The 27035-nt window shown below is 40.4% G+C and overlaps 1 protein-coding gene across 1 annotated transcript in view; it reads right to left on the reverse strand.

Annotated features, from left to right (window-relative positions):
• LRP6 (LDL receptor related protein 6) overlaps positions 1-19242 on the reverse strand; it is a 179493-nt gene extending 160251 nt beyond the window's left edge. The window contains exon 1 of the mRNA XM_044227959.1: positions 19021-19242. Within this exon, the coding sequence (XP_044083894.1) occupies positions 19021-19075 (55 nt within the window). The 5' untranslated portion in view covers positions 19076-19242. The remainder of the gene's footprint in view (positions 1-19020) is intronic.
• Between the last annotated feature and the right edge of the window lie 7793 nt (positions 19243-27035).

Raw genomic sequence — 27035 nt, forward strand, 5'->3', positions numbered from 1 at the left:
GCTATCAAAAAAATTTCGAATAACCCTAACCTTGTTACCACCAAGAGAATTAGATTTCTCCTAGCCACAAAATCTTACAATATTAAATACACTTCATACTGCCATCTTAGTCTAACTTAGACTAATTTCCCACCCATCACTCACCTAAAACTGCTCTCGCCAAGTCTCCAGAAGCAAATCCAGTGGCCTTTTCTCAGTCCTTATTTTTGACCTCTATTTAGCAACAATAGACCATAACCCTACCTACATAAAAGTCTCCTTATACTACATTTACTCGTTTTTCTGGTCATGCTTCATCTGCTTTTTAGTTTCAAATCTTCCTCCCACTTCTCAAATATGAGTATGCCCAAGATTGTCTGTTGTTCCAGAAACGTAAAGAACAAAAGAGAAAATCTGCAAGTTCACCTAGTCAATAAAGCAACTCTATTCAGATAATTATCAAATCATCATCATTTCCAGCCTAACCGTCAGTACTGCACCTGTAACATCTTGTTGGCCATCTCTTCCATACATTAAATTCATCACCTCCCCCACAACCTCCCAAAAACTACACACATACATACACAAATGTGTGTGTGATTTATGTATACATATACATAAATATATCTTCAAAAGTCAGTGGTACCATTTTCCTAATATTATGGGTACTCAGTGGACACCCTCTTTGACACCTCCCCTTTCCCCAGTCTGTCAAATACTGTCCCGCTGACTCTTCTTTAGCATGCCCTTAAATCTGCCTCTTTTCCATTTTCAGAACCACTATCCTACTCTAGACCTTCATGACCTCATGCCTAAACTACCTTAATAGTAAGTGATCTCAACACTCTCCCACCATTTTCCACTTTTAGTAATTCTACTTGATCCAACTCAAAAAGCTTTCTGATTTCCTTTGCCTAACATAAAAAGTCTCAATATTTCAGGACACCACCAGGTGACTTCTACCTAAGACTCTAACTTAATTTTATAGCCTCTGCATCATACAAGCTGGTTTTGAACAGACTGACTGTGAGGACATCATACTACATTACTATAGCATATTCATTTTCCCGCCCACTCCATACCTCCCTTTCATTATCCCAGCAGGCAAACTCTTCAAGGCCGATTCAAATCTTATCTATTCCATGAATCTTCCCAATTGCTTCAGCTTTCCTTCTTTGAGTTCTTACAGTCTTTCCCACTTTTCTGATATTAGCATTTTCTACTTCAACTGGGATCTCTGCCCTTTGGGAACAGGAGCAATATAACTAAGTTTATCCCCAGTACATAGCAAGAGTTCACTGCCTGACAGTGATACGGTAAATATATCTCCTAATATCCAAAAGGAATGCTGCAGAACCTGATTTAACAATATATTTGTCATAAACCCAAAAGGATTTTACATTAATTCTGGCCAAGAGTTCACAAATGCCCATTACTGACCTATTGACTTGTTCAAAGTTCAGTAAAGCTTATCTCCTCCCCACAGACCTCTGAACTTTTTAGCTAACTCTCAGCTTAAGCAAAACACAGAACACCCTCTCTTAAGGACTCATTCTGAGTATAAGGTGACCACAAGAAAAAAACACGTCCTGTTAAACTACCGTGGCCATGTCATCTCTTAACTCCCACCAGCTCATTCCACTCTCCCAAAAAGTTCCTCCTGGCACTATTCACCTCCAGAGCAAAGTCTTTTTGTGCTTGCTCTTGAGACACCTATATATCTTGTGGTCACAATATTCTACCTATTACAATAATCTTTTTGAATAATCTCCCTAAGTAGGGATTTATTTTTGATATCTGTATGTTGACATGACTTGGATGAGGGCTGGACTTCACCAGTGGACACACACAACCCCCACTTTGATAATGATATTTAAATTCCTTTCTTTTCCAAAGATTCAAGTCTCTTTCCTTAAGGTCAGCTCCTGAACCAGTGCTCCAGATATCTAGTCTGTTGCAACATGGTACTTTGATATTTTCCAGTGAAGAAACTTTTTTCTTTGGCTCTTTGAGAATCACGCCCTGACTCCTGAGTAGGAATATTCCCAGCTATTCTATTATCCCTTGACTCCTCCTGTGGAGATTACAGTGGGAATTTCCTTGGCTCATCACAAGGGAATATAGGCACACCTCATTCTTTCACACTTCACTTTACTGCACCTCCCAAATACTGCATTTTTTTACAAATTAAAGGTCTGTGGCAACTCTGCATCAAGCAAGTCTATTAGTGCTATTTTTCCAACAGCATTTGCTCACTTCATGTACGTATTTCACATTATGGTAATTCTCCCAATATTTCTAACATTTTCATTATAATTTTATTTGTTGTGATAATCTTTGATCAGTGATCTTCAATGTTACCCCTCTAATTATTTTAGGACACCACAAACTGCAGCCATATAAGAAAAACAAAATTGGTAAGTGTTTTCTGTGTTCTGAATGCGCCACCAACTAGACATTCCCCTCTCTCCCTCTCCTCAGGCCCCTGTACTTCCTGAGACACAGCAATACTGAAATGAGGCCAATGAATAACCCTTCAATGGCCCCTAAGTGTTCAAGTGAAAGTCACAGATTCCTCACTTTAAATCAAAAGCTTGAAGTGATTACACTTAGTGAGGAAGGCATATCAAAAGCTGAGAGAGGCTGAAAGCTAGGCCTCTTGAACAGTTAGCCACGGAGTGCAAAGGGTAAGCTCTTGGGGCGCCTGGGTGGCTCAGTGGGTTAAGCCGCTGCCTTCGGCTCAGGTCATGATCTCAGGGTCCTGGGATCGGGTCCCGCATCGGGCTCTCTGCTCTGCAGGGAGCCTGCTTCCTCCTCTCTCTCTCTCTGCCTGCCTCTCTGCCTACTTGTAATCTCTCTCTGTCAAATATATAAATAAAATCTTTAAAAAAAAAAAAAAAGGGAAAGCTCTTGAAGGAAATTAAAAGTGCTACTCCAGTCAAGATAAAAATGATAAGAAAGCATGACAGCCTTATTGATGATATAGAAAAAGTTTCAGTGGTCTATATAGATCAAACCAGCCACAACATTCCCTTAAGTCAAAGCCTAACCCAGAGCAAGGCCCAAATTCTCTTCAATTCTATGAAGGCTGAGAGAGGTGTGGAAGCTGTAGAAAAGTTTGAAGTTAGCAGAGGTTGGTTCGTGAGATTTAAAGAAAGAAGCCATCTCTGTAACAAAAAAAAAAAATGTAAAGTAAAGCAGCAAGTACTAATATAGAAGCAGAACCAAGTTATGCAAAAAATGTAGCTAAGATAATTAAGGAAGGTGGCTACTCTAAACAATAGATTTTCAACAAAAACAAAACAACCTTATATTAGGAAGAGATGCAATCTAGAACTTCTATAGCTGGAGAGAAGTCAATTCCTGGCTTCAAATCATCAAAAGATAGACTGACTCTCTTGTTAGGTGACTCTAAGTTGAAGCTAATGCTCATTCACCATTCTGAAAATCCTAGGGTGTTTAAGAATTATACTAGATTTACTCTGCCTGCTCTGTAAATGGAAAAGCAAAGCTTGGGTGACAACATATCTGTTTACAACAGGGTTTACTGAATGTTTTAAGCCCACTGTTGAGACCCACTTCTCAAAAAAAAAAAAAAAAAAGCCTTTCAAAATATTACTGCTTTTTGACAATTCACCTGGTCACCCAAGAGGTCTGATGGAGATGTCCATCAAGATTAATGCTGTTTTCATGCCTGCTAACACAACATCCATTCTGTAGCCCACAGAGCAAGGAGTAGTTTCAATGTCCAAGTCTTATTGTAGACAGTGATTCCTCTGATGAATCTGGGCAAAGTAAACTGAAAACCTTCTGGAAAGGATTCACCATTCTAGATGCCATTAAGAATATTCATGAATCATGGAAAGAGATAAAAAAATATTAACATTAACAAGAGTTTGGATTCCAACCCTTATGGATGACTTTTAGAGGTTCAAGATCTCAACAGAGAAAGTAACTGCAGATGTGACAGAAATGAGAATGAGAAGTAAAACCTAAAGATGTGACTGAATTGCTACAATCTCATCCAATTAAAAAAATCTGAACAGCTGAGGAGTTACTTCTTACAAATGAGCAAAGAAAGTGGTTTCTTGAGATGGAATCCACTCCTGGTGAAGATGCTGTGAAGACTGTAGAAATGACAACAAAGGATTTAGAATATTACGTCAACTGAGCTGATAAAGTACCATCAGGGTTTGAGAGGTGTGACTAGAATTTTTTAAGATTTATTTATTTGACAGAAAGAGAAAGAGACAGCAAGAGAATGAACACAAGCAGGGGGAGTGGGAGAGGGAGAAGCAGGCTTCCCGCTGAGCAGGAAGCCAGGGCTCTATCCCAGGACACAGAGATCATGACCTGAGACACTTAGCGACTGAGCCACCCAGGCACCCAGACTGACTTCAGTTTTTAAAGAAATTGTACTATAGGTAAAATGCTATCAAATGGCATCACATGGTATAGAGAAATCGTTCATGAAAGGAAGAGTCAATCAATGCAACAAACTTCAACTTTAAGAAATTAACACAGCCACCACAACCTTCAGCAACCACCAACCTGGTAAGTCAGCAGCCATCAACATCAGGACCCTCCACGAGCAAAAAGATTACATCTTGATGAAAGCTCAGAATATGATCAGCATTTCTTAGCTATACTTTTAAAATCTAGGCATATATGTGTTTTTTTTAGACATAATGCTAATGCACACTTAAAAGACTATATAGTACAGTGTAAACATAACTCTTATATAAAACAGGAAACTAAAAAATTCATTTGACTTCCTTTGTTGCAACAGTCACTTAACTATGGTGGTCTGGAAGCAAACCCACAGTATCCGCAATGTACACTTGTACTCTTTCCCAGTTCCTCTGAATTCTTTTTTTTTTTAAAGAGTTTATTTGTTTATTTGACAGACAGAAATCACAAGTAGGCAGAGAGGCAGGCAGAGAGAGAGGGAGAAGCAGGCTCCCCACTGAGCAGGGAGCCCGATGCGGGGCTCAATCCCAGGACCCCAAGATCACAACCTGAGCTAAAGGCAGAGGCTAAACCCAGGCGCCCCCCTCTGAATTCTTATTTATGATTTAATCATTTAATCCCATAAGAAACTCATTCTGTTGAGCACCCTCCCTCCTCCCCCACTGACTACATGCTTCCATTATAGCACTAATTCAGCTCAGTGTCTTCAAAAATGGCAAAACTTTACTCTCTGGCAAATAAATAAATAAAATCTTACCAAAAAATTTTTTTAAATGTCAAAACTTTACTAGAGACAATTTAGAACTTCAGTATCCTCCTTGCAAAACCTGGCACCTCCCCAAACTGGTTCAGCTAAAACCTCTCCTTTCCCATCACCCTCTGTTCTTCCTTCGTCCTTTTTACCACCCTCAACCTTTCTGTCAGTTTCCTTGAATCCTTCATCCATCCTCCTTTAGTACCCCAATCTCCTCCAACCCTCTATCTACCCTATCAGACCTTTCCCTTCCTACTCCAAACCCTCAACTCCCTATAGTCACCTGAGCATTAACCTCCCTTTTCCCTACTAGAAACTCATAAGGGGCTCTCAGGGACCTGAGTTAAAAATATGAATTGGAGGGGCACTTGGGTGGCTCAGTCATTTAAGTGTCTAACTCTTAATTTCAACTCACGTCATGATTTCATGGTCATTAGAAAAAGCCCTGTGGTGGGTTCCACACTAGGCATGAAACTTGCTTAAGCTTCTCTCTCCCTTTCCCTCTGCTCCTCCCCTACCACTTGCGTATACACGCTCTCCTGCACTCAAAGAAAGAAAGAAAGAAAGAAAGAAGGAAGGAAAGAAAGAAAGAAAGAAAAAAAAAAAACTTGGAAGCAGCCTGGATCTTTTATCTGCTCAGATGAGCTCTGAGCTATCTAGACACCCAGATAGCCCTTGGTCTTTAGTCTCTCACCCAAAATTTGGTACACAGTCTCCATAAGATTACACATGAGGGAAAGAAAGTCTTAAAAGATTTCCTCCACAAATACTGGTGGAGACACTTCAGTCCTCATACTGACTGAGCAGGTAACCTCAACTTGCCCCATCTACCAGAAACACAACCATGGTAAAAATATAAAGGAACAATGAGAGCTTTTATATAAACTACCAGTGGGCTGAAACTTCCAAACTGAAGCTATAGGCTATTTATTTGTGTCTGTTTGTGTGTTTAGATAGATATATAGATAGATAGATGTTTGCTGCAACTGTTTTTAGCTGAAGAGGCAAGCAGGGCAGACCAGGACAGGTCTAGAGGCCTAAGAAAAGGGCTTGTCTTTATCTCAAGGGCAACAGGAAAAGGTACTAAAGATGACCACTGGAAAAGATTGACCAGTAAGGTGAAACAGATGTGGAGGAAGAAGCTGGAGAGGCAGCAAAATTAGACAAATCACTTAGGACTTGCAGCACTCCATACAAGAGAGTGATCACTTAAACCAGGGTACACATGGGTGTCAGTGAACTGCTTAGAGAGAGACTACTCTCAATTCCTTACTGTGGAAATGAGCACAGATGTCTAGAGAGGTCAACTGACCTCTCCAAAGTCCCATATCTAGACAGGATACTGTTGGTGCTGAAGCCGTGTTCCCTGCCTCCAATACTAGAAGTATGGAGGGGAAAGTAGGTCACCATGTCTTTCACACGGTACGCTTAAAATAAATGTTCTTCTTATAATGATATGGTCAAGTTAATAATCAATATTAATCAAAATGTGAGCAATGGCACTCAAGTAGCCTGTTGATAGGGCCCCATTTGGGAGACACACCCACCAAAACTTCGCTAACGTTTAATCTTTGTAACATTTACATATAGTATTTTTATATTTTTAAGAACAGTTTAACATGTATGATTCCATTTGGTTTCATGACTTCCCTGTGAGGGTTTTGGATCAGGTGTCCCTTCTTTACTGGTAATTAAGAAAACAAAGACGCAAAGAAATGACCTATCTATCCATGGTCACGTCACAAAGCCAGTAAGTGAAGAAACTAGATTTCTTCTGGGTTCCATATTTTCTTAAAAGAACTGCTCACTCTGACATTTACCCACAGTGCCTTACCATAACCACAACTCTACTCTTCCAGAATGATGCCAAAAATACCAACAGAATACAAAACAATTATGCAAATAATGATGACAATGATAGCAGCATCCTTAGTGCTTTATATACAGTGTCTCATTTAATTTTTAAAAGGACCCTCTAAGGAAGGTTGTATCATTATGCCAATTTTACAGATGAAGAATCAAGACTCAGAGATATTGACTACCTGACTCAAGACCAGCAATTATTAAGTTTATGATGCAGAGAAAAAAAACTCAATCCCAGGTCTGAGTCCAAAGCTGGACTCAAACCACCAACATCTACTTCCCCATGTCTGGGTGCCTAAAACTTTCAGCCACCTCTCATGTAGTCTGTATCATGTCAAACCTGAAATAAGCTTAGCGGGCAATAGTAGTTTTCAATGAATCCTTTGTAGTATTTTTTTTTATTTTATTTATGTAGAGTAAGCAAATTAAAGTACAGCTGACACACAATGTTACATTAGTTTCAGGTGAACAACATAATTCCAAAAATCTATTTATTATGCTATGCTCACCACAAGTGTAGTTATACCTGTCACTACAGAATGCTATTACAATACTGTATGTTTTTAATGTAACATGTGTTATAGGTATATAAAATATTTTTTCTACCTCCAGATGGTATTACCAATTATAACTTTAGATTATAAAACCCCTTAAAAGAGTTCTATTCTAGGGACGCCTGGGTGGCTCAGTTGGTTAAGCAGCTGCCTTCAGCTGAGGTCATGATCCCAGCATCCTGGGATCGAGTTCCACATCGGGCTCCTTGCTCGGCAGGGAGCCTGCTTCTCCCTCTGTCCCTGCCTGCCATTCTGTCTGCCTGTGCTCACTCTCTCTCCCTCTCTCTGACAAATAAATAAAATCTTTAAAAAAAAAAAAAAAGAGTTCTATTCTAATTAGCTTGAAAGTAAGTAATGATTCATATAAATTAAATATTCCTAAGATTTCCAGAAATTAAGGAAATTAAACTTCCACTTTGAAAAGTTTTTTATTTTTTGTTTTTTGTTTTTTTAATAGAAACTAAACCAAGTACCTTAAGACCGCAAAGTAACAAACATTTAAGTAAACCTTTAGCAAATGAGAATAGTTCAATATTGTTGGTTCAATAAAAATAGCTATGTCTTCTGAGTTATCAACATGAAATTAAGATAAACATACATTTTTATTCAATCTGGCTATGTTCTTCCTAAACTTTTACAGGTTTACTGACAGAATAAACTAGAATTACATCTACATTTGTATTTAGCCAAGTTGAATCACTATTCTGATAAACATTTCAGCAGTAACCATGTTTTGTATTAAGCCAACTTGAAAATAGTTTCCAAAACCCTTCAGTTACTTAAAACCTAAGAGCTGGGTGCCTACATGGCTCGGTCAGTTAAGTGTCTGCCTTTAGTTCAGGTCATGATCCCAGGACCCTGGGACTGAACCCCACATCAGGTTCCTGCTCAGTGGGAAGCCTGTTTCTCCCTCTTCCTTTCCCACTGCCTCTCCTCTCCACTTGTGCATGCTCTCTCAAATACATAAATAAAATCTTAAAAAAAAAAACTATGGTAAATTAATTCATGGATGTTTATTAAATACCAAAGTCATTTCTAATTAAAACAGAATAGGGGGCCTGGGTGGCTCAGTAGGTTAAGTGACTGCCTTCAGCACAGGTCATGATCCTGGAGTCCCGGAATAGAGTCCTACATCTGGCTCCCTGTTCAGTGGAAGTCAGCTTCTCCCTCTGACCCTCTCCCCTCTCATGTTCTTTCTCTCTCATTCTCTCTCTCAAATAAATAAAATCTTTAAAAGAATTTTTTTTTTAAAAAGAATGATAAACCACAAGCATTTCAGGTTTATAAGGGTTTTTTTCTCTTACTTTTATGGTACCAAGCAGCTATACACATATTTGAATTTATTTATAGGCATATTCATTTTTGCCATATTGAGAAGTATATGGCTATAAAAAGTTGTTAAGATGTATATTCATAAGCTCTGCCAGTCTACTGCAAGATGATGGTTCATGACAGTTCAGTTATGCAACTCCCATTTCCTCTGTAAAAGAGCAGTACTTTTTTTCTTTTTTTACTTGACAGGCAGAGATCACAAGCAGGTGGGGGTGGGGGGGCAGGCTCACTGCTGAGCAGAGAGCCCGACATGGGACTCGATCCCAGGACCTTGGGATCACGATCTGAGCCGAAGGCAGAGGCTTTAACCCACTGAGCCACCCAGGCACCCCTAAAAGAGCAGTACTTTTAAGCCATAATCTAATATTTAAATGAGACTCTACCAGGAGAAATAGTGACAGAAAAGAACAACTTTGTATAGGGGTATGCAGAATGTGTTTTTATTAAGAAAAAAAAAAGAAGTCCCCAAAATAAAATGACTAACTGTTCCAGAATAGAAAGAGCAAAATGCAGGATAAAACATGAATGTTTATAAAACATTATAAAAAGTTTATGAAAAAGAAATTTTTGTTGTGGTCAAAGCTGGCTAAGATCTGATATATTTATTTTGTAAGAGTTTTGAAAAGTGCTTTATATCAAATACAGTTACTTGCACAAAGTGAAAATTTGATCTTCTATTAAAATGACAGATTTTTCTTGAGTCACTGGTCTACTCTTGATAAAGAGGTTTATAAGGGGCACCTGGGTGGTGCAGTCAGTTACATCTCCGCTCCCGGTTTTGGCTCAGGTCATGATGTCAGGGTTTTGAGATGGAGCCCACACCAGGCTCCATGTGGAGTCGGCTTGAGATTCTCTCTCCCTCTCCCATTTGTGCTCACTCTCTAAAATAAATAAATAAATTTTAAGTGAATAAAGGTTATAAAAGTTTTTTCTTTACCTTCTGAGTAATCTCCCTAGAAGGCAAAAACACTGCATCTTATCAGAACTTCCTATGCTTGAAACTGACTTTATCATATCTTGACTATTTAAAAAAAGACAAAGTCTTCTCACTTTTGAAAGAGCTATGGTTCATCATGTTCCTTCTTATGTTTACTTTAAGTAAAATTTTTTTGACACTTTGGTAAAATAAGTAGCCAAGTATTTCTTCTCCCTGGCCCATGATCCTATTTAACCAAGTGTTCAAATCTCTAACTCTCCTGACAACTTCTGACATTCCACCTTTTCAAGATCAAATCCTAAATGATGCCCCTATGACTATCTTTTGAAATTTCCCAAAGGTTTCCTGGGAATTCACAACGAATTTCTTCTTTCACCTTGTAAAGAGAGGTATTAAAAATAATTAGATTGGGGTGCCTGGGTGGCTCAGTTGGTTAAACATCTGCTTTTAATTCAGGTCATGATCCGAGGGCCCTGGGATCGAGCCATGCAGTGGGCTCCCTGTTCAGTGGGGAGTCGGCTTCTCCCTCCTCCCCGCAACTTGTACTCTCTCAAATAAATAAATAAAATCTTCTAAAAAAATAATAATAATAATTAGTTTTACTTGACCAAATGTTATGATTTGCATGGGAAGCACTTCAAAATCAGAAGTGATGCTTACATTTGCTAGGTTAAATCTATATAAGTTAAAATATATTATTATTATTTCAGAAGTTATATGAAGTCTAGAAATTTATCAATACTCTCACCATCCGTATGTTTCTATTTATCAGGAGTCCTGGTGCTGTTTTGTTTAATATTAGATAACAATATTATTGTATCATCACTGATAACTTCAGTTATATAGTTTTATGTTAACTTGGTCATGTACAGTATATCTAATACACTATATTCTACCAGACAGGCCAGTGTTTCTCAATCAGAATTCTCATCACTTACTTATGGAGTTTTATTATACAAATGTTTAGGACTTATTCTAGACTTACTAAAAAATTCTACTTAATAATCTTGATATATTCTTTTTGGTTTAGTTCCCTTCCCACCCTGTTCCACCACCACCCCTTCCTAATCTTGATATATTCTTGATGTCCTCTAACTATATGTTTGATGGCACATGTGGCTCAGGATTATTATATATTTTACAGTTTCAGTCTCTGCAAAGATCATATACACGTACATACATAAATTAGATGTAATAGCTATTCTTCTTTAAAATAACGTTAATTATTATGCTTACAGATATTTTGTTTAAAACTTTTTTGGATTGACCTGACTTTGGTTTGCATGCCACAAAACAACCAAATTTCCTCATTACTAGCATTATATTTTATAACACACTCTCATCAGATCTTTCACTTTTAAAATTACCAGAGTGGGACACCTGCCTGGCTCAGTTGGTAGAGCAGCTCACTCTTGATCTCAGGATCATGAGTTTGAGCCCCACACTGGGCATGGAGATAACTTAATTTAAAAATTAACTAGTTAATTAATTTAAATTATCAAGTTAATCGCCACATTTTAAGTCTTCTGTCATCTACAGTAAGTTTTTTGTTCTATCTGATGCTTCTCTGAAAGTGCTTGCAAATCAGCTATAAGCTAGAGTGCTCATCTTCAACAACAACAAAAAGGTCTGTTGAAAAAGGACTATACCAAGTATAGTCTTGGGCTTCTAATGGCATCCCTTAAATAACTCTGAGACCATACCAATGGACTAAGTCAGGATTTCCAAAAAGCTAGTGGAGAAGCAGATTCCTAAGACTACTAACCCAAAATCTAGCAGAACAAGAATTAATAGAACAAACCAATGAAGGATGTTTACGAATTTTATTTGAGATATTGCTGATGCTTTAATGTTCCTTTTTTTGGATATAAAGGACTCTTTTCTTTTTTCTTTTATGTTATCTATAACTTATTAATGACTTAAAGCAGACTATGCTTTTAAAAACAGAAATAAAACTTTTTTTCCTCCCTGCCTAACTCTTCCATCATTCAAAAACTTTTATTGTGTATTCTTATTTTCACAGCAATATAAATATTAGCACAGGTTCAATAAGAGTCTGTCCCCTAGGTGGAAACAAACATTGCTTATGCAACTGAGGCTTTGACTAGATTGCCATATTTGAAAGCAGTGCTCATTTAATTAAATATGACCAGATAGTTTTAAGGAGCTAAGGCTGACCTCATGAAGCCAGTGCTCACAGTTCTCTGAGGAAAACTATACTGGTACCTGGCCTGGAGTTCCCAGCCTCACAGGTGAGGTAAGCAAGATCACTTCCAGGCCCAGAAGCTCTGGGATATGTTTGAGAACCTCAAGAATTCACCAGAATCTACAGGTACTACCTGTGAAACCTGATAGTGAATTCTTGATTTTGCTTCCTTGGCTTCAAGAGGTTTTTATAAAACTGAAATCCAGGGGCACCTGGGAGATACAGTTGGTTAAGCATCCAACTCTTGGTTTCTGCTCAGTCTGCGATCTCAGGGTCATGAGATCAAACCCCGAGTAGGCTACTTGCTCAGTGTAGAGTCTGATTGGGTTTCTCTCAAGGAGGAAAGAGAACTGTCTGTCTCTCTTTCTCAAATAAATCTTTCAAAAAATGTGAAATCCAAAATAAACTATTGAGTATACAACAAAATAAAGCACTTTTGCACAGCAAAGGAAACCATCAACAAAACAAAAAGGCAACCTACTAAATGGGAGAAGATATTTCCAAATCATTTATCTGATAGGGGATTAATATTCCAAACATAACAAACTTATACAGTTCCATACCAAAATAACAATCTGATTAAAAAATGAGCAGAGGACCTGAAGAGATATTTTTCCAGAGAAGACACAGATGGCCAAGAGACACATGAAACAATGCTCAACATCATTAATCATCAGAGAAATGAAAATCAAAACCACAATGAGATAGTCACCTTGCACCAGTGAAAATGACTAATATTAAAAAGACAAGAAACAGGGGCGCCTGGGTGGCTCAGCGGGTTAAGCCTCTGCCTTCAGCTCAGGTCATGATCCCGGGGTCCTGGGATCAAGCCCCACATCAGGCTCAGGGAGCCTACTTCTCCCTCTCCATCTGCCTGCCTCTCTGCCTACTTCTGCCTACTTGTGATTTCTCTCTCTCTGTCAAATAAATAAATAAATGAAAGACAAGAAACAACACGTGTTGGCAAGAATGTGGAAAAAAAGGAAGATCATGCACTTTTTGTGGGAATGTAAACAGGTGTAACCACTGTAAAACAGCAGAGATGTTCCTCAAAAAATTAAAAATAGAAATACTATATGATCCAGTAATTCCACTACTGGGTATCTACCCAAAGAAAACAAACAAAAATAATTTGAAGAGATAGATGTACGCTTTTGTTTCTATAGCATAATTTATAATAGCCAAAATAAGGAAGCAACACAAGTATCTATCAATAGATGAATGAAGATGAAGCGTGCATGCACACACATATACAATGGACTATTTCTCTATCATAAAAAATAATGAAATCTTGCTATCTGTGACAACACAGATGAGCCTAGAGGGTATTATGGTAAATGAAGTAAGTCAAAGACACATACCATATGATTTCACTTATATGTGGAATCTAAAAAACAAAACCAATTTAAAAAACCAGACTATTAAATACAAAGAACAAGTTGATGGTTGCCAAATTGACGATGGGGGAAGAGATGGGGAAAAAATGAAAGAAATTAAGAGGTACAAACTCCCACTTACAAAATAAATAAGTCACAGAGGTGATAAGTACAGCACAGGGAATACAACCAGTAACTAACACTGTACAGCAACAGAGGACGTCTGCACTTGTCATAATGAGCACTGAGTAATGTACAGAACTGTCAAATCACTATATAATGTACACCTGAAACAGAACATGGCATGTTATGTTTCAAACATAACATGGCATGTTATAACACTGCATGTCAACTATACTTTAATAATAATTTTTTCTTCAAGTCCAATCTAAGATTCCTTATAAAAACATTCAGCAAGGGGCACGTGGATGGCTCAGTAGGTTAAAGCCTCTGCCTTTCACTCAGGTCATGAACCCAGGGTCCTGGGATCGAGCCCCACTTGGGGCTCTCTGCCTGGCGGGGAGACTGCTTCCTCCCCCTCCCACTCCCTCTCTCTCTGCCTGCCTCTCTGCCTACTTGTGATCTCTCTCTGACAAATAAATAAATAAAATCTTTAAAAAAAAAATAACGTTCAGCAAGGCCAACTCACAAGGCCTATACCTACAGAAATAATCAGGTCAAATATAATGATATCAACTTCACAATGACTTTTATTCTACCTTGTGAGGGACTAAATGTGCCCCCCAAAATTCCTCTTGAAACCCTACCCCCACTATGTGAAGGTATCAGGAGGTGAGGCCTTTGGGGAGTTATTAGCCCTTCTTACATGAGGTCATGAGTGTGGGGGGGGACCATGAGGGTGAAGTCCACACGAATGGGATTAGGTACCCTTTCAAGAGCCAAGAGCTTATTTCCTCTCTCCCTATCTATCCTGTGAGGATTCAGAGAGAGGTCAGCAGTCTGCAACCCAGAGAGGATCCTCACCAGAAACCATCCATGCTGGCGCCTTTGATCTTGGGACTTCAAGGCTCCGTAACTGTGAGAGATAAATTTCTGTTGTTTATAAGCCATCCAGTCTATAATATTTTTGTTATAGCAAAAAGCTAGAAGCCTTCACTGACTAAAACATATCCCTAATAGTGAAAAATTTTGTTTTAAACAGAAGAACTGACCATGTGCTCACGCTGTTCATTACTTATCCACTGATTTGGCTTGACCAAACTTTAGTCAAGCTTTTCTTCTTTCCCACAAGCTCCTAAACTTTGGCTTGCCCTAAGATTAAGCAAGTAGTGCAGGACTTCCTCCTTAACAGGGCATTCCAAGTATCAGCTGACCACAGGGGGAAAACAAATCCAGTTAAGCTATCCTGATCATGTAATCTGCTTACCTAGCCTACCCTCCCTCACTCACTCCCATACAAAGTTCCTGCTGGACCTGGTTAACCTTCTCTATAAAAGTTTTTTTGTGTGTTTGATTTTGAGACACTTGCAGATCTTTCAGTCAGAGCATTCTCCTTTTTTAATAATCATTTTGAAAAGTCTCTCCTTACCTAAATCCAGACTGGTTTTTATTTAACAGTATTATGACAAACCACCAATTGCAAACTCCAAAACAACAATGGCATTTATTTTCCTCTATTAAAAATGACTGGTATCATTTCCAAAACTTAAAGGCCAAGGTAAAATTAGGTGCATACAAAAAGCACTACATGTGAAATTACTGTCCAAAGTACCAGCACCCTAACCTTAAGTTATCCATTCACCTTTCTACTTTATAAAAATGAAGAATTTGGGTCAGGTAATTGCTAATACCCCTTCTATCCTATTAATCTAATAGGCATTTGGTAAAAAAGTTCAACTGAGACAGGGCTCTATGTAAGACAATACACAGAAATGGGGTGGTGGTGAACTGAGCACTTTTCCAGCAGAAAAACAAGAACTTAGATTTTTTTCATATCTATTTCTATAACTTCAAAAAGACATTTCAGAAATAATTTCTGAAGACAAAGGTCCCAATGATCAAACCCATACTCATTGTAAGTACTTCACTTCTCTCTCACTCTCTCTCTCTCTCAAATAAATAAATAAACAAAACTTTAAAAAAAAAAATCAAGTTTGGGAAACCGTGGGTTAAACAAAATTAAAATTGGTCTCTCTACTTCACATTCTCTCAGAGCCCTTAACATGTTAATGTAAATTAAGGATCTCCAAAAGAAGGATTCATCATCCTCATGCAAATAAGGTGTACAGAGATTAAATGACTTAACCAAAGTTATAACACAGACAGTTAACGACAAACTTAGAACCAGAATCTAATTCTCCTGATGCCCACTCCAAAATTCATTCTACCTCCTTGAGATTTTACATTTGATATTAAAGAAAAAGCTTTCCCAAGGACCACTTCTACAAAAGGTAAGATGGAAAACACGGTGGCTTGTCTGTACAGTATTTCTCACCATCCCACCAAAACTAATATACTTTTTAAAAAACTAAGTAGCAGAAAATGTTTATGAAACAACAAAGCCTCCTCAAGCTGAGACAAAGTATCTGCAGATCATATGCACAATGGTATTCCAAAATTTATATTCTTATAAAAATATTCCCTCTAGAAAAATCAGAGATATAATCTTTTCTAATCAATACCTAGATGAAACTAAAAGAATAGTTAGGAAGACAACCCAGATTGTTAGACCTATTAGAACAGGGACATGTCTATTTCCCTCACCACTATAATATCAGAACCTAATACCCAGTAGGTATTCCAAACATATTTGCTAAAAGAATGAACACTTGGGGCACCTGGGTGGCTCAGTGGGTTAAAAGAACAAACAATAAATCCTTACCATTAATAAATTCCTACCAATAAATCCCTAATATTCCTCTACCATTAATTAGTTATAGGAGCTTAATCAAATCATAATCTTTCTGAATCTGAGAAACCCCCCTTGCAACTCAAGCTGTTAGACCAAAATGATCAGGATCTCTTCTACTTGTAATAATTTGTAAATTTTATACAAATTAAATCTCAAATTCCTACCATTTGAGGGTATGTCCACAATACAAAATTATAACAAAAGTAATGTTAGCAAATCACTGATATTGATCATTTCATTTAATGTGCCCATTACACATGTAAATCAGATCAGTATTACTACCTACATTTTAGAGGTAAGGTACTGAAGCCCAGAGAAAATGACTAGACTAGAATCACAGTTATTAAGTAGAGAAGCACAGACTTTGAACCCAAGATTTTAGTGTCGAAATCCCCAAATCTTTCCATTACACTTTGTCCTCCCATGGTAGGGACAGGGATGCCCAGATGATGACAGCAAGTAATTCTTTGGCTTTCAGATGTTGATTTAACAGCACTACAGCACAAAAGGTCTCTCAAACTCTCATAATCCCACCATCCCAATGTTAAATTTTCAATGTTAATACCCATTCTGTGAAAAAAAAATTATTTTAATGCAACAAATTAATCACATTTTTCTTAGACTCCAAGGTTAACTAATGCCACCATTATTAACAGAGAATGACAGAAGAATGAAAAGAATCTACAGTATGAAAGAAATCTTTCACATCAAAATACCTTCTTAGTTCAAATACTATGTACTCACATTTAAGTAATGTTAAATTCAAAGACCATCTTATATCATTAGATGCTACATTTAAAATGAGAGGTCCACTTATGCAAACTTTGATACCAGAAATGAGGCTGTTTAAACCATTAACTCTTTTAGGTCTTGTTACATAACACCATACTTCAAATTAATACTCCAAGTGCAACTTTTCTAAACTCCAGGAAGGAACAAACCCAACTCTAGGCTCAAATTTGGTGTTAAAATAAACAAATGGCATTTATATCACACTCTTACCCTCAGAGAAATACAACTGGGCAACCAGAAGTATCCCAGGTTATAGACTTATACCTCCCCAAGACTTTAACCAATCAGCTGACTCTCACATTTAATTCTCCTAATTTCCTGTCCTAAAAAATGTGCATATCCTTATATCAAATATGATTCTCACAGTTCTAGCAAAATCCCTTTCAACGAAGAGTATACTATAATGAAATCAACATACACTTATTAAACCTCTCAAAGACACAACACTGCATTAAATTCTCTGCCAAGAAAATTAAGTAAGCTATCTTTAAAGGGTTACATATGAAAATGGTTTGGAATATGCTTAGAGTGAGTCATAATTATTAAGTATAAGTAGATATAACATGCTAGCAATAATCCTGCAGAAGAGTAAAATAAAATTCCTCCTCCAAAAAAAAAAAGTCAATTGCATTCGTCCAAAATAAATATACACACACAGAAATGGCAACACTGGGCTCATTTGTGCAAGATCCCGAGTTACTATCGTGCCCTGTAAACTTTACCAAGTTCTGGAGGCTTACCAAAGTTTAGCTTGTTAAATTAAGAGTTAAAAATCTCCATCGACTCAAAAGGTCTTATACCTGAAAAGAATTTACCACGAACACAAATGAGAATTTTAACCAAACCATAGCCAGAGCTAATAGCATCGATCCGTACTTAAATTCCTCTGCTGGTAAAATGCTCAAGAGCACAAGACTCATCAGCAGTTCAACACTGATAAGTTTGAGAAGAGCTGTTGAAATCTTGCGGGCCAATCAAAAAACCCCAGTGAACTGTCACAAAATAAAAGTCACAGCGTATGTGACAGCTTTACAGGCCAATTCAAAAAAACCACAGGGCCATCGAATGTAGGCGATTCTCTGGGCAAGTTATCTAGACTAGCCCATGTTATTTACCAAAGTGCAAGCTGTCCCCAGGGGAGCGCAGCAAATGATAACTTGGGTCCCAGGACAGGCGCCTCTTCACACAAGGATGACTTTCCTATTAGTGCCAACTGTACACTTGCATGCTCCGAAAATAGGGACAAGTCCCGAATACCAGGGGTTACAACGGCAACGTTGTCTATTATGGGCTGAGGCTCAGAAGAATCCCAATGCTGAAACGCTCGGACCTATAACCCCGAAGTCACTTTCCAACTGTGCCCTCACCCAGGATCATTCTACCCCCAAAGGAAGCCAATCACTAGTAGTAACGAGGCCTGGGAAAACAGTAAGAAGGCTCGAAAAGTTCACGTACAAGACACGGAAAAGGTGGGGGCTTCGAGAGGGGAGACCAACGGTAAGGCATCTTGGGCTCAAACATTTTAAAAGCCAAAATGCATACAAAGACCCTTCTCCCGGAGGACTCCAGGCAGAAAGAGACGCACGGTCCCTCAGTCACTGCGACAGAACGGGGCTCCAGGGGTTCACCCAGACCAGCAGCCCGGACTGAGGCTCCGATATGTCCAGGGAAGGTCCGGAACCCTGGGAAGGGGTCTGCATGGTGGCCAGGCGGAGCGCACAGCCCCTTCTCCCGGGCCCCTTTCTCTCTCCTTCCCCACGACCAGGCCTCTCCTGGCTCCTCTTCCCCTTCTCCTCCCTCCCTCCCCCTTCCCCCAATCACACACAAAACAAGGCCACCTCCCCCCCCCAAAATCCCACCAACTTTCGCGTTCCCCCCTTCCCACCTCTCAGGAGCGCACAGAAACTGCAGGCCAGGAGGCTCCTCAGGACGGCCCCCATCTTCCCTTCTCGCGTTCTCTTCTCTCACCGGCGAGGGGCGGCCAGAAGAGGGGGAGGCGAGGAGCCGGAGCGGCCGCCGCAGCGGCAGGTCTGCACGCTCATGCTTCCCAGCTTTCCAGAGAGAGAAGAAAGAAAGGGGCACGTCAGGGCTCCGCGCGCGCCGTCGCCGCCGCCGCCCTCTCTACCGCGCCGCTCTGCCGGGGGCTCGCGCGACGCCAGCGTCTGCTTCCATGCCGCCGCCTCCTCCCCCGGCGCCCCGCTTCCCCCGCGCAGCTCCTCATTCAGCCTCTTCCTCTCACGCAGCGGCGCAGGGATACCGCGGGCCCGCCGCCGCCGCCGCCGCCGCCACGGGTCGCCGCGAAGGTCTCCCTGCGCGCGGGCGAGCCCCTCCCTCGGCGCCGCCTCCCGTTCAGCCACGAAAGAAAGTGGGGGGCCGCACGCGCGGCCTCCTCGTGGAGACCCCGGGAGATCCGCCAGACAAGCGGAGCAGAGCTGGAGGCAAAAGGCCTCCCGCCGGCGCATTCCTATGGGATTCTTTCCTGGGCCGGCCGCGGCGGCCCTCCCCGCGGAGGGCGTGAAGCGACGTCGAACAACATCGGCCGGGCCTGGTCGGGACTACTTTCTGCGGCTCGGCGGGGCCGCCGCCTGCTCCGCTCTTTGTGCGGTCGCTGCCGGCCGAGCCAGGTGGAGGTCCGGGCGCTCGCTGACTGACACCTGGGCAGGGGCTGTGGGAGGCGGCGGGCCGCCGGCGGGGCTGCGGGCCGTGCTCGGGGAGCCGCGCGGTCGTGACGCGGGGCCGTGAGCTCAATCTTCGGGCTTGGGGACGGGCTTCAGCTTTTTTCCTTTAGGGAAAATAAAGACGAATGCTGCTAACCCCAGCTGTAAACGTGATACAGCGAAAGGATGTTCAAACGCCAACTCAAAGCGGAGATTTGTCTTTCTCTCCTGGCTTTGCAGAATTACAGACTGTCCCCAGCCTTAGTCCAACAGGGACTACCGATTTCTTATACCTGCCGGTGAAATGCCGAGATAAATGTGTCAGCGCCTAAAACAGAGCAAAGGGACAGCTGGTAAGGACTATGTTTGGGATTTTACAAGTTGCGATTATTGCTAAGTGTTTGGCATTTTTTATCGGCTCGCAGCTTGAGGAGGAAGAGATTCACCAGAATCTTAGACTGGTTTTGCACAGCCTCTGCTAACAGCCCATACATACCCCTGAAAAGAAGTGGCAGCTTCAGCCTAGGAAGGGACTCCAGCCAGAGTTAACCATAATGGGAGCCATCAGATGCATTCCGTCCAGCTGTCACAGGCCCCTACCTGGAGGCACATGGGCGGGGAGAGTGGAACAACTCCCACAATATTACTAATACAGCAGGCCCCCTACCTTTAAGGGGGTGCCTCCAAGACTCCCAGTGAATGCCTGCAACCATGAATTGTACCCAACCCTGGATACACTGTATTTACCCAGACATATGGACCCAAAATAAAGTTTAATTTATAAATTAGTATAGTAAGCAACTATAAATAGTATAGTAAGAGATTAACAACAGTAATTCACAATAAAATAGAACAATTACAACAATATACTATAATAGAAGTTGCGTGACTGTGATCTCTCAAACTATCTTCTTGTACTGTACTCACACTTCTTCTGATGATATGAAATGATAAAAATGTATCCACGAGAGATGAAGCGAGGTGAAATGATGCGGCACTGTGAGGTCGTCTTAGGCTACTATTGATCTTTTGACAATAGGCAGAAGGGGAATCATCTACTTCCCAACTGTGGTTGACCATGGGTAAATGAAACTGCGGAAAGCAAAACCTCAGATAAGGGGCACTACGGTCCCTCAGTAACATGGGAGTTCACTAGGTGATTGCACATACATCATCACACTGGATACTCAAAACTAGCCGGGAGTGAGGCAGGTTTTCTTACTTATAATGACTAACCAAGGCCACGCCAGTAGTGAATAGCAGGACTCGAACCTAGCCCAAGTCTTTCGACTTCAGATAATGCTTCTTTCAAGGAATGAGTGCTGAACCAAGGTGACACGTGTCTGTTAGCAGACAGAGGGCAGAAGTAGTCAAATCACTTTTTCCTAGATTCATCTGAGAAAGTCTAACCACCACTGATTTAAACCACCTTCTTTCAAGAACCTTGTCAAGACTGCAAGTTTTGGGACACCTGTGTGGCTTGGTGGGTTAAGCGTCTGCCTTCAGCTCGGGTCATGATCTCAAAGTCCCTGCTCAGCACAAGTCTGCTTCTCCCTCTACTCCCCACTCATGCACTCTCTCACTATCTCTGCCTGTCTCTCTCTCTCTCAAATAAATTAATAAAATTTTGGGGGAAAAAAAGACTGCAAGTTTTGTCTCCTAGCCTCCTCGAAACAGATAACTGAGAACGAGGTTTTTTAGCAACAGCCTAGAAAATATTACTGTGAAGCCCGTGAGGCTGTGAAGAGACCATGATGTAGTGGAGAAGAGAAGGCATGAGCTTTGGACTGAGACAGTAAGGATCCAAACCCCACCAGATACAAGATGTGTGACTTTGGGCAAGATATTTAAATGCACTGTACCTCAGTTTTCTCAACCGTAAAGTAGGGATCATACCTCCTTCAGGCTTCTAGTAAGGATTAAATTAAATAACATATATAAACTGCTCAATATATAATAGGTGCTCAATAAATGATCATTTCCTTTCCCAACTTCTTCAAGGTGAATGGTGTCATAAAAACTTGGATTCCTTGGAAAATAATAGAAGAGGAAAAAAAATCACATGCTCAAAATGCTTATTGCAAGATTATTTATAACTGGAAGTGGATCACCATGAGGCTGATGAAAACTAACTTTCAGGATGCCTCACATTCACAGGCCCCTTCCAAACCCTCGCAGGGGGCAGGGGGAGCCTTCATGGTTTGCAAAACTAAAATGGTTCTGTATTCCTTTTCTGAAAACATCTCTCAAAATTGTATAAATTTCAAGTCCCACAAAACCTGAATCTGTTCCTATTTATAACAGGAAATGGAGTACAACCTAATCTCTTTAGGCTGTCAACCTAAGTAGGGGAATGAAGTATTATACATTGTTAAAAATGAGAATTCAGATGACTTTGCAACAGTGTTAGAAAATGTTCACAGTTAAACTTGAAACCATAGGAAAGTGCAGGTACATTTGAGTTATAGCTATGTGAAATATAAATATATACGTGTATAAACATACATTTTTTATTTACCACATATTTGGGCAAAGATCAAAAGTAAATAATAAGTATGTTGAAACAGGTATTAGGATCATAAAATAATATGAGATTTACTTTACTTTTCTGTTCTTAAGTTTCCATTAATACATTCTATATTTTTTTTCCAAATTTTTAAAGGTACTTAAGTGAAAACCTATAGTTTAAGGTTAAACCCTAGCCTGCACATTATTCCCACTAATTAACGAATTTATTTTTGCAACCGTTCAAGTGACTATTAAAAATATTCAATACTAGTCACTGTGTTAAGTGCTCAGGTTGCAAAAATGAAATTAATCATGGTCCCTACCCTCAAGAAGCTTACAACTTAGTTTGGAAACACTACTTGATAAAACAAATCATTAAAATGTTAAAAATGCTAGGGTGCAGGTGTTTAACATATCAGTAAGGAACTCCAGTGTTTGTCTGCCTGAAGCGTTTGTCTGCCTGCACAGTTTGTGTGTGTGTGTGTGTGTGTGTGTGTGTGTTTGGTTTTTTGTTTTTTGCCTGCACAGTTTTTTAAAAAGGAAAATAACCCTAGAGCGGAGGCTTGAAATTTCAGTCGGAGTTTGTCAGGCCAACAAGACTGACAAGGATTCCAAGTAGAAGGGTAGCAGGTGCAAAGGCACTGAATTATTAGAGAGCTTGGCATGTTGCGGATTTGAAAGCAGATCCATATAGCTGAAGCATAGGGTGCTTCCAGAGAATGTTAGAAAATGAGGCAAACTATTAAGTAGACACTGGATAAGAAACAGCTTTTTAAGTCATGCTTAGAAGTTTAGATTTTAGCCTGCTGACAGCATGGACATTGAAGCATTTTTATCATGGTAGAGAATTGATTTGCCTGTTAAATAATTTCTCTGACCACAGTGTGGGTAATAGAAGAGAAGCAAGGCCAAAAGTAGGAAGACCAAAGAGGAAGTTATTTATAGTCTGTGAAAGAGATGATCAGGACAGCAACACTGGGGACTGAAAAGAGATCAGTCATGGATTTGAGGAATATAGGGTGGAAACCACAGGACTTGGTAAGCTATCAGATGTAAATGGAGAGCGATAGAGAGGAAAAGTGAGAAGTAGTCTAGGAGGAAGTTCCAGGTTTCTAAGTTATGCACCCAAGCGAATGAGAGGCTCATTTACTATGAAAAGAAATGCATCAGTAGGGAGGATTTCAAAAGAGGTGATGATAAGTTAAACAATGGATGTTTTATATTGGTCCTATCTGAAAAACACCCAGCTGGAGATACCCAGTATACAGTTTTGATGTAGAAGTTTGGACTCCGGAGAGGAATGGAAACTAGAGCTGTTTGCTGATGATTGTGAAGCTTGCACCCCACACAATCCAGGAATGTACTGTGGAATATTGAAGAGTGATTGAATAGTTACCACCACAGTTTTCTGGATGGTGACAGGAAGACATCAGGAAGAGAAGGCTTTTTCTAATTCAGGTGAAGGCAGCTTTGGGTCACTTCACTGGTGGGCTACAGGTAAAGATTAGAGCAGAAGCCATAACCACACCTAAGGGGAGAATAGGGCATTTAGTGTGACTAGAAAAGTGAGCGAAAGCAGATTCCTGTGGAATACAAATACCTAGGAACAAACGGAGGGATCTGCTCAGGCCATGGTCTCAGTCATGGGATCCAACCCTGTGCTGGGCTCCACGCTCAGTGGGGAGTCTGCTGGAGATTATCTCCCTCTCCCTCTGCTCTTACTCTACTCTCTTTCTTTCTCACTCTCTCTCTCTCTCTCTGTGTGTCTCAAATAAATAAATAAAATATATTTTTAACTGGCAAATACAGGGTACAGTGGAGAAGTCTGCTATGAGAACCACTGAAATGAGGCCTCTGTGACTTATAACTTCCAAAAAGGTCACTGATGGTAGCATACATTATGCCAACATTTTAGGGATGCAATCAAGGAGTTAAATATACACACCTTTTAAACTAGCATCCCACCTCTTGAACTTTACCCACAGGAACAAAAGTTTAAAGACATATATGTACACAGATATTTACTATAACACTGTAATAGAAAATGAACAAAACAGGGGCACCTGGGTGGCTCAGTTGGTTAAGCATCCAACTTTTGATTTCAGCTCAGGTCATGATCTCAGGGTCATAAGATCAAGCCCCGTGTCAGCCTTCATGCTCAGCAGGGAATCTGCTTGAGATTCTTTCTATCCTTCTCCCTCTGCCCCTCCCCCCTTGCTCTAAAACAAATAAATAAACCAAGAAAGAAAGAAAGAGAAAATGAACAAAGCAAAACAAAACAAAACAAAAACCCCAAAACCTATAAATATGGTAGTTTTATATGGTTCAATCTAATTTTAAAAAACCTGAACACATTTCAAAAGGGAACAGTTGAATAAACAACAGGCTATCCTCACTGGGGAACACTATACATCTGTTAAAAAGAATTATGTAGATTGATATGTATGGTTTGGAAATGTAGCCATAATATACTGTTAATTGAAGAGCAAGTTAGAGAACACTATGTACTGTGTGGTGGGATTTTGTTTAGGAAAAGAAAGAGTGAAGGAAGGGAGAAAAGGAGAGAAGAAGAGAGAGGGAGAGTGCTGGATGGACTGGCCCTGGATGGGAGGAAGAGGGGGACCACCACTTCCAGGTAAGGGAGAAAGAGAGTGCCTATCAAGAGCTGCTGAAATTCCAGCTCCCTCCCTCCACCCAGGCTTCTTTCACAGGCTTCTTCCTGAGGCTCTAGGAGGGATCCTAGCCGTGATATAAGGGCAATAGGGTGGTGCCCATGTCAATGAAAATGGTGCAGTAGGGAAATCTAAGGGCCTGTCTCTTCCCATAAACACTGAAAAAAAAAAAACTGGCAAAAACTAGCAGAATCATCTTTATCAGAGCTCTAGAAGACAGTCAAAGGTTTACAGCAACCAGGGCTCCTGGTGAAAGAGAAAGGCGCAGAAAGAATATTTGAAGAGACAAGAGCCGAAAACGCCCCGTATTTGATAAAATAGATGAATGTACAAGTCTGGATATCTCAATGTATACAAAGGAATTACAAATACAGAAGCAGAAAAAAACTAGAACAGATGCTGTGATACTGTATTGGTGCTGGATGTACTGATATGGATTCATGGTTTTCAATATATGGGGATAGATATAGAAATGAACATGGCTGTGAATGTGTATATGACCGAGAGTGGGGATTCTCTACCTCTGTCCACCAAGCAGATGTGTCAGTTCATTTACTGAGAAGGAGTCACCAAGACAGGATTAGATGTGCAAGAAACATATTGGGGGAGTGTGACAGCCTCCGATGCAGCCCCCAGTGATTCTGACTTCTTGGCAGTCCCATCTCTGTGAAATCCCCTCCTGTACTCAATACAGTTGACCTATCGCTGCAATGACACAGTGTGAATTTAAGGTTAGACAGTAAAAGACATGGTTAAAAAACAAATTTCAACTGGGTAAATTTTAAAGACCTTATTGGCTTAATCAACAATTTATGAATCAGGCCACAACCCATCTAGAAGATAGAAAGGAGCTCCAAGGAACTATACATAATGGGAGACTTTCATAGACAGAAGGAGTGGGACAAGAGATTCATACCACAAAAAGTGCATTCACTGTGGCACAGTTACTTTCCTTCGGGGAATGGCTGGGGTCTATCAGGCAAATTACCTCACTAGGGCTGACCCAGTGATTCCTGATGATTGGTTTAAGATTCCATTTCTGGGAGAGGCCAAAACTGTGATTAAGTCTCAGTTTGGTGACATGGGGCTTAGCATAAGTGACTCCATTTTGAACCTGTTGTCTTGTTTTTAACAGTGGCTTCTGCTTTCTTCTATCAGAGCACTTGCTGTAAGGGGAAAATCAGCTGTCATATCACAAGGACACTCAAGTAGTCCTATGGATTGGTCCATGTGGTGACGACCTGAGACCTCCTGCCAATAGCCAAGTGAGCCATCCTGAAAATAGATCCTCTAGGGTCAAGCCATTCCATCAGATAACTATGCTGTGGCTGACATATTGACAGCAACATAATGAGTTTCCAGACCAGCTAATCTGCTCTGAAATTCCTGGCCTACAAAAACTATGAAATAATAAGTATTTGTTTTGTTTTAAACTGGTATATTTTGGGAGAAATTGTTACATAATGATGGGTAACAAATACAAGTAGGAAACAAGAAGGGAGAGAGATCCTACAGACTGAGATATATTCTGACATTAGTGGAAGGAGACAAAGAAGGAAAAATTGGAGTAGGAAAAGTCTGGAAGCACAGTTCCAAGAGGGATTTACTAGTAGATGGGGAGTTCCCAAGTCAAAGTCATCCATGGAAGAATTCCTATGTTTTGCCACAATGGGCCTACTGGTCCCTGCTGTGCTTAAACACTGACTGGGAGTGTTTAAGGGAGGTATGGCCTCAGTGCAAACTGGGTAGTAGATCCAAGGGGCAATAGTTGGGGCTATCAATCAATTATGTTCCCTGTAGCAGGAGATCCGAGTGACACATTTTTATAGGTACCATGGCAAGTTTGGAAGCACTGACAGCCCGATATCAATGAGCACAGCTAGTCTCAAGATCTTGGCTTCTAATTAACCTTTTCCTTCAAGGGCGCCTGGGTGGCTCAGTGGGTTGGGCCGCTGCCTTCGGCTCAGGTCATGATCTCAGGGTCCTGGGATCGAGTCCCGCGTCGGGCTCTCTGCTTAGCGGGGAGCCTGCTTCCCTCTATCTCTCTCTCTGCCTGCCTCTCC

The sequence above is a fragment of the Neovison vison genome, chromosome 12 (genome assembly GCF_020171115.1).
Source record: "Neovison vison isolate M4711 chromosome 12, ASM_NN_V1, whole genome shotgun sequence".
NCBI lineage: Eukaryota > Metazoa > Chordata > Mammalia > Carnivora > Mustelidae > Neogale > Neogale vison.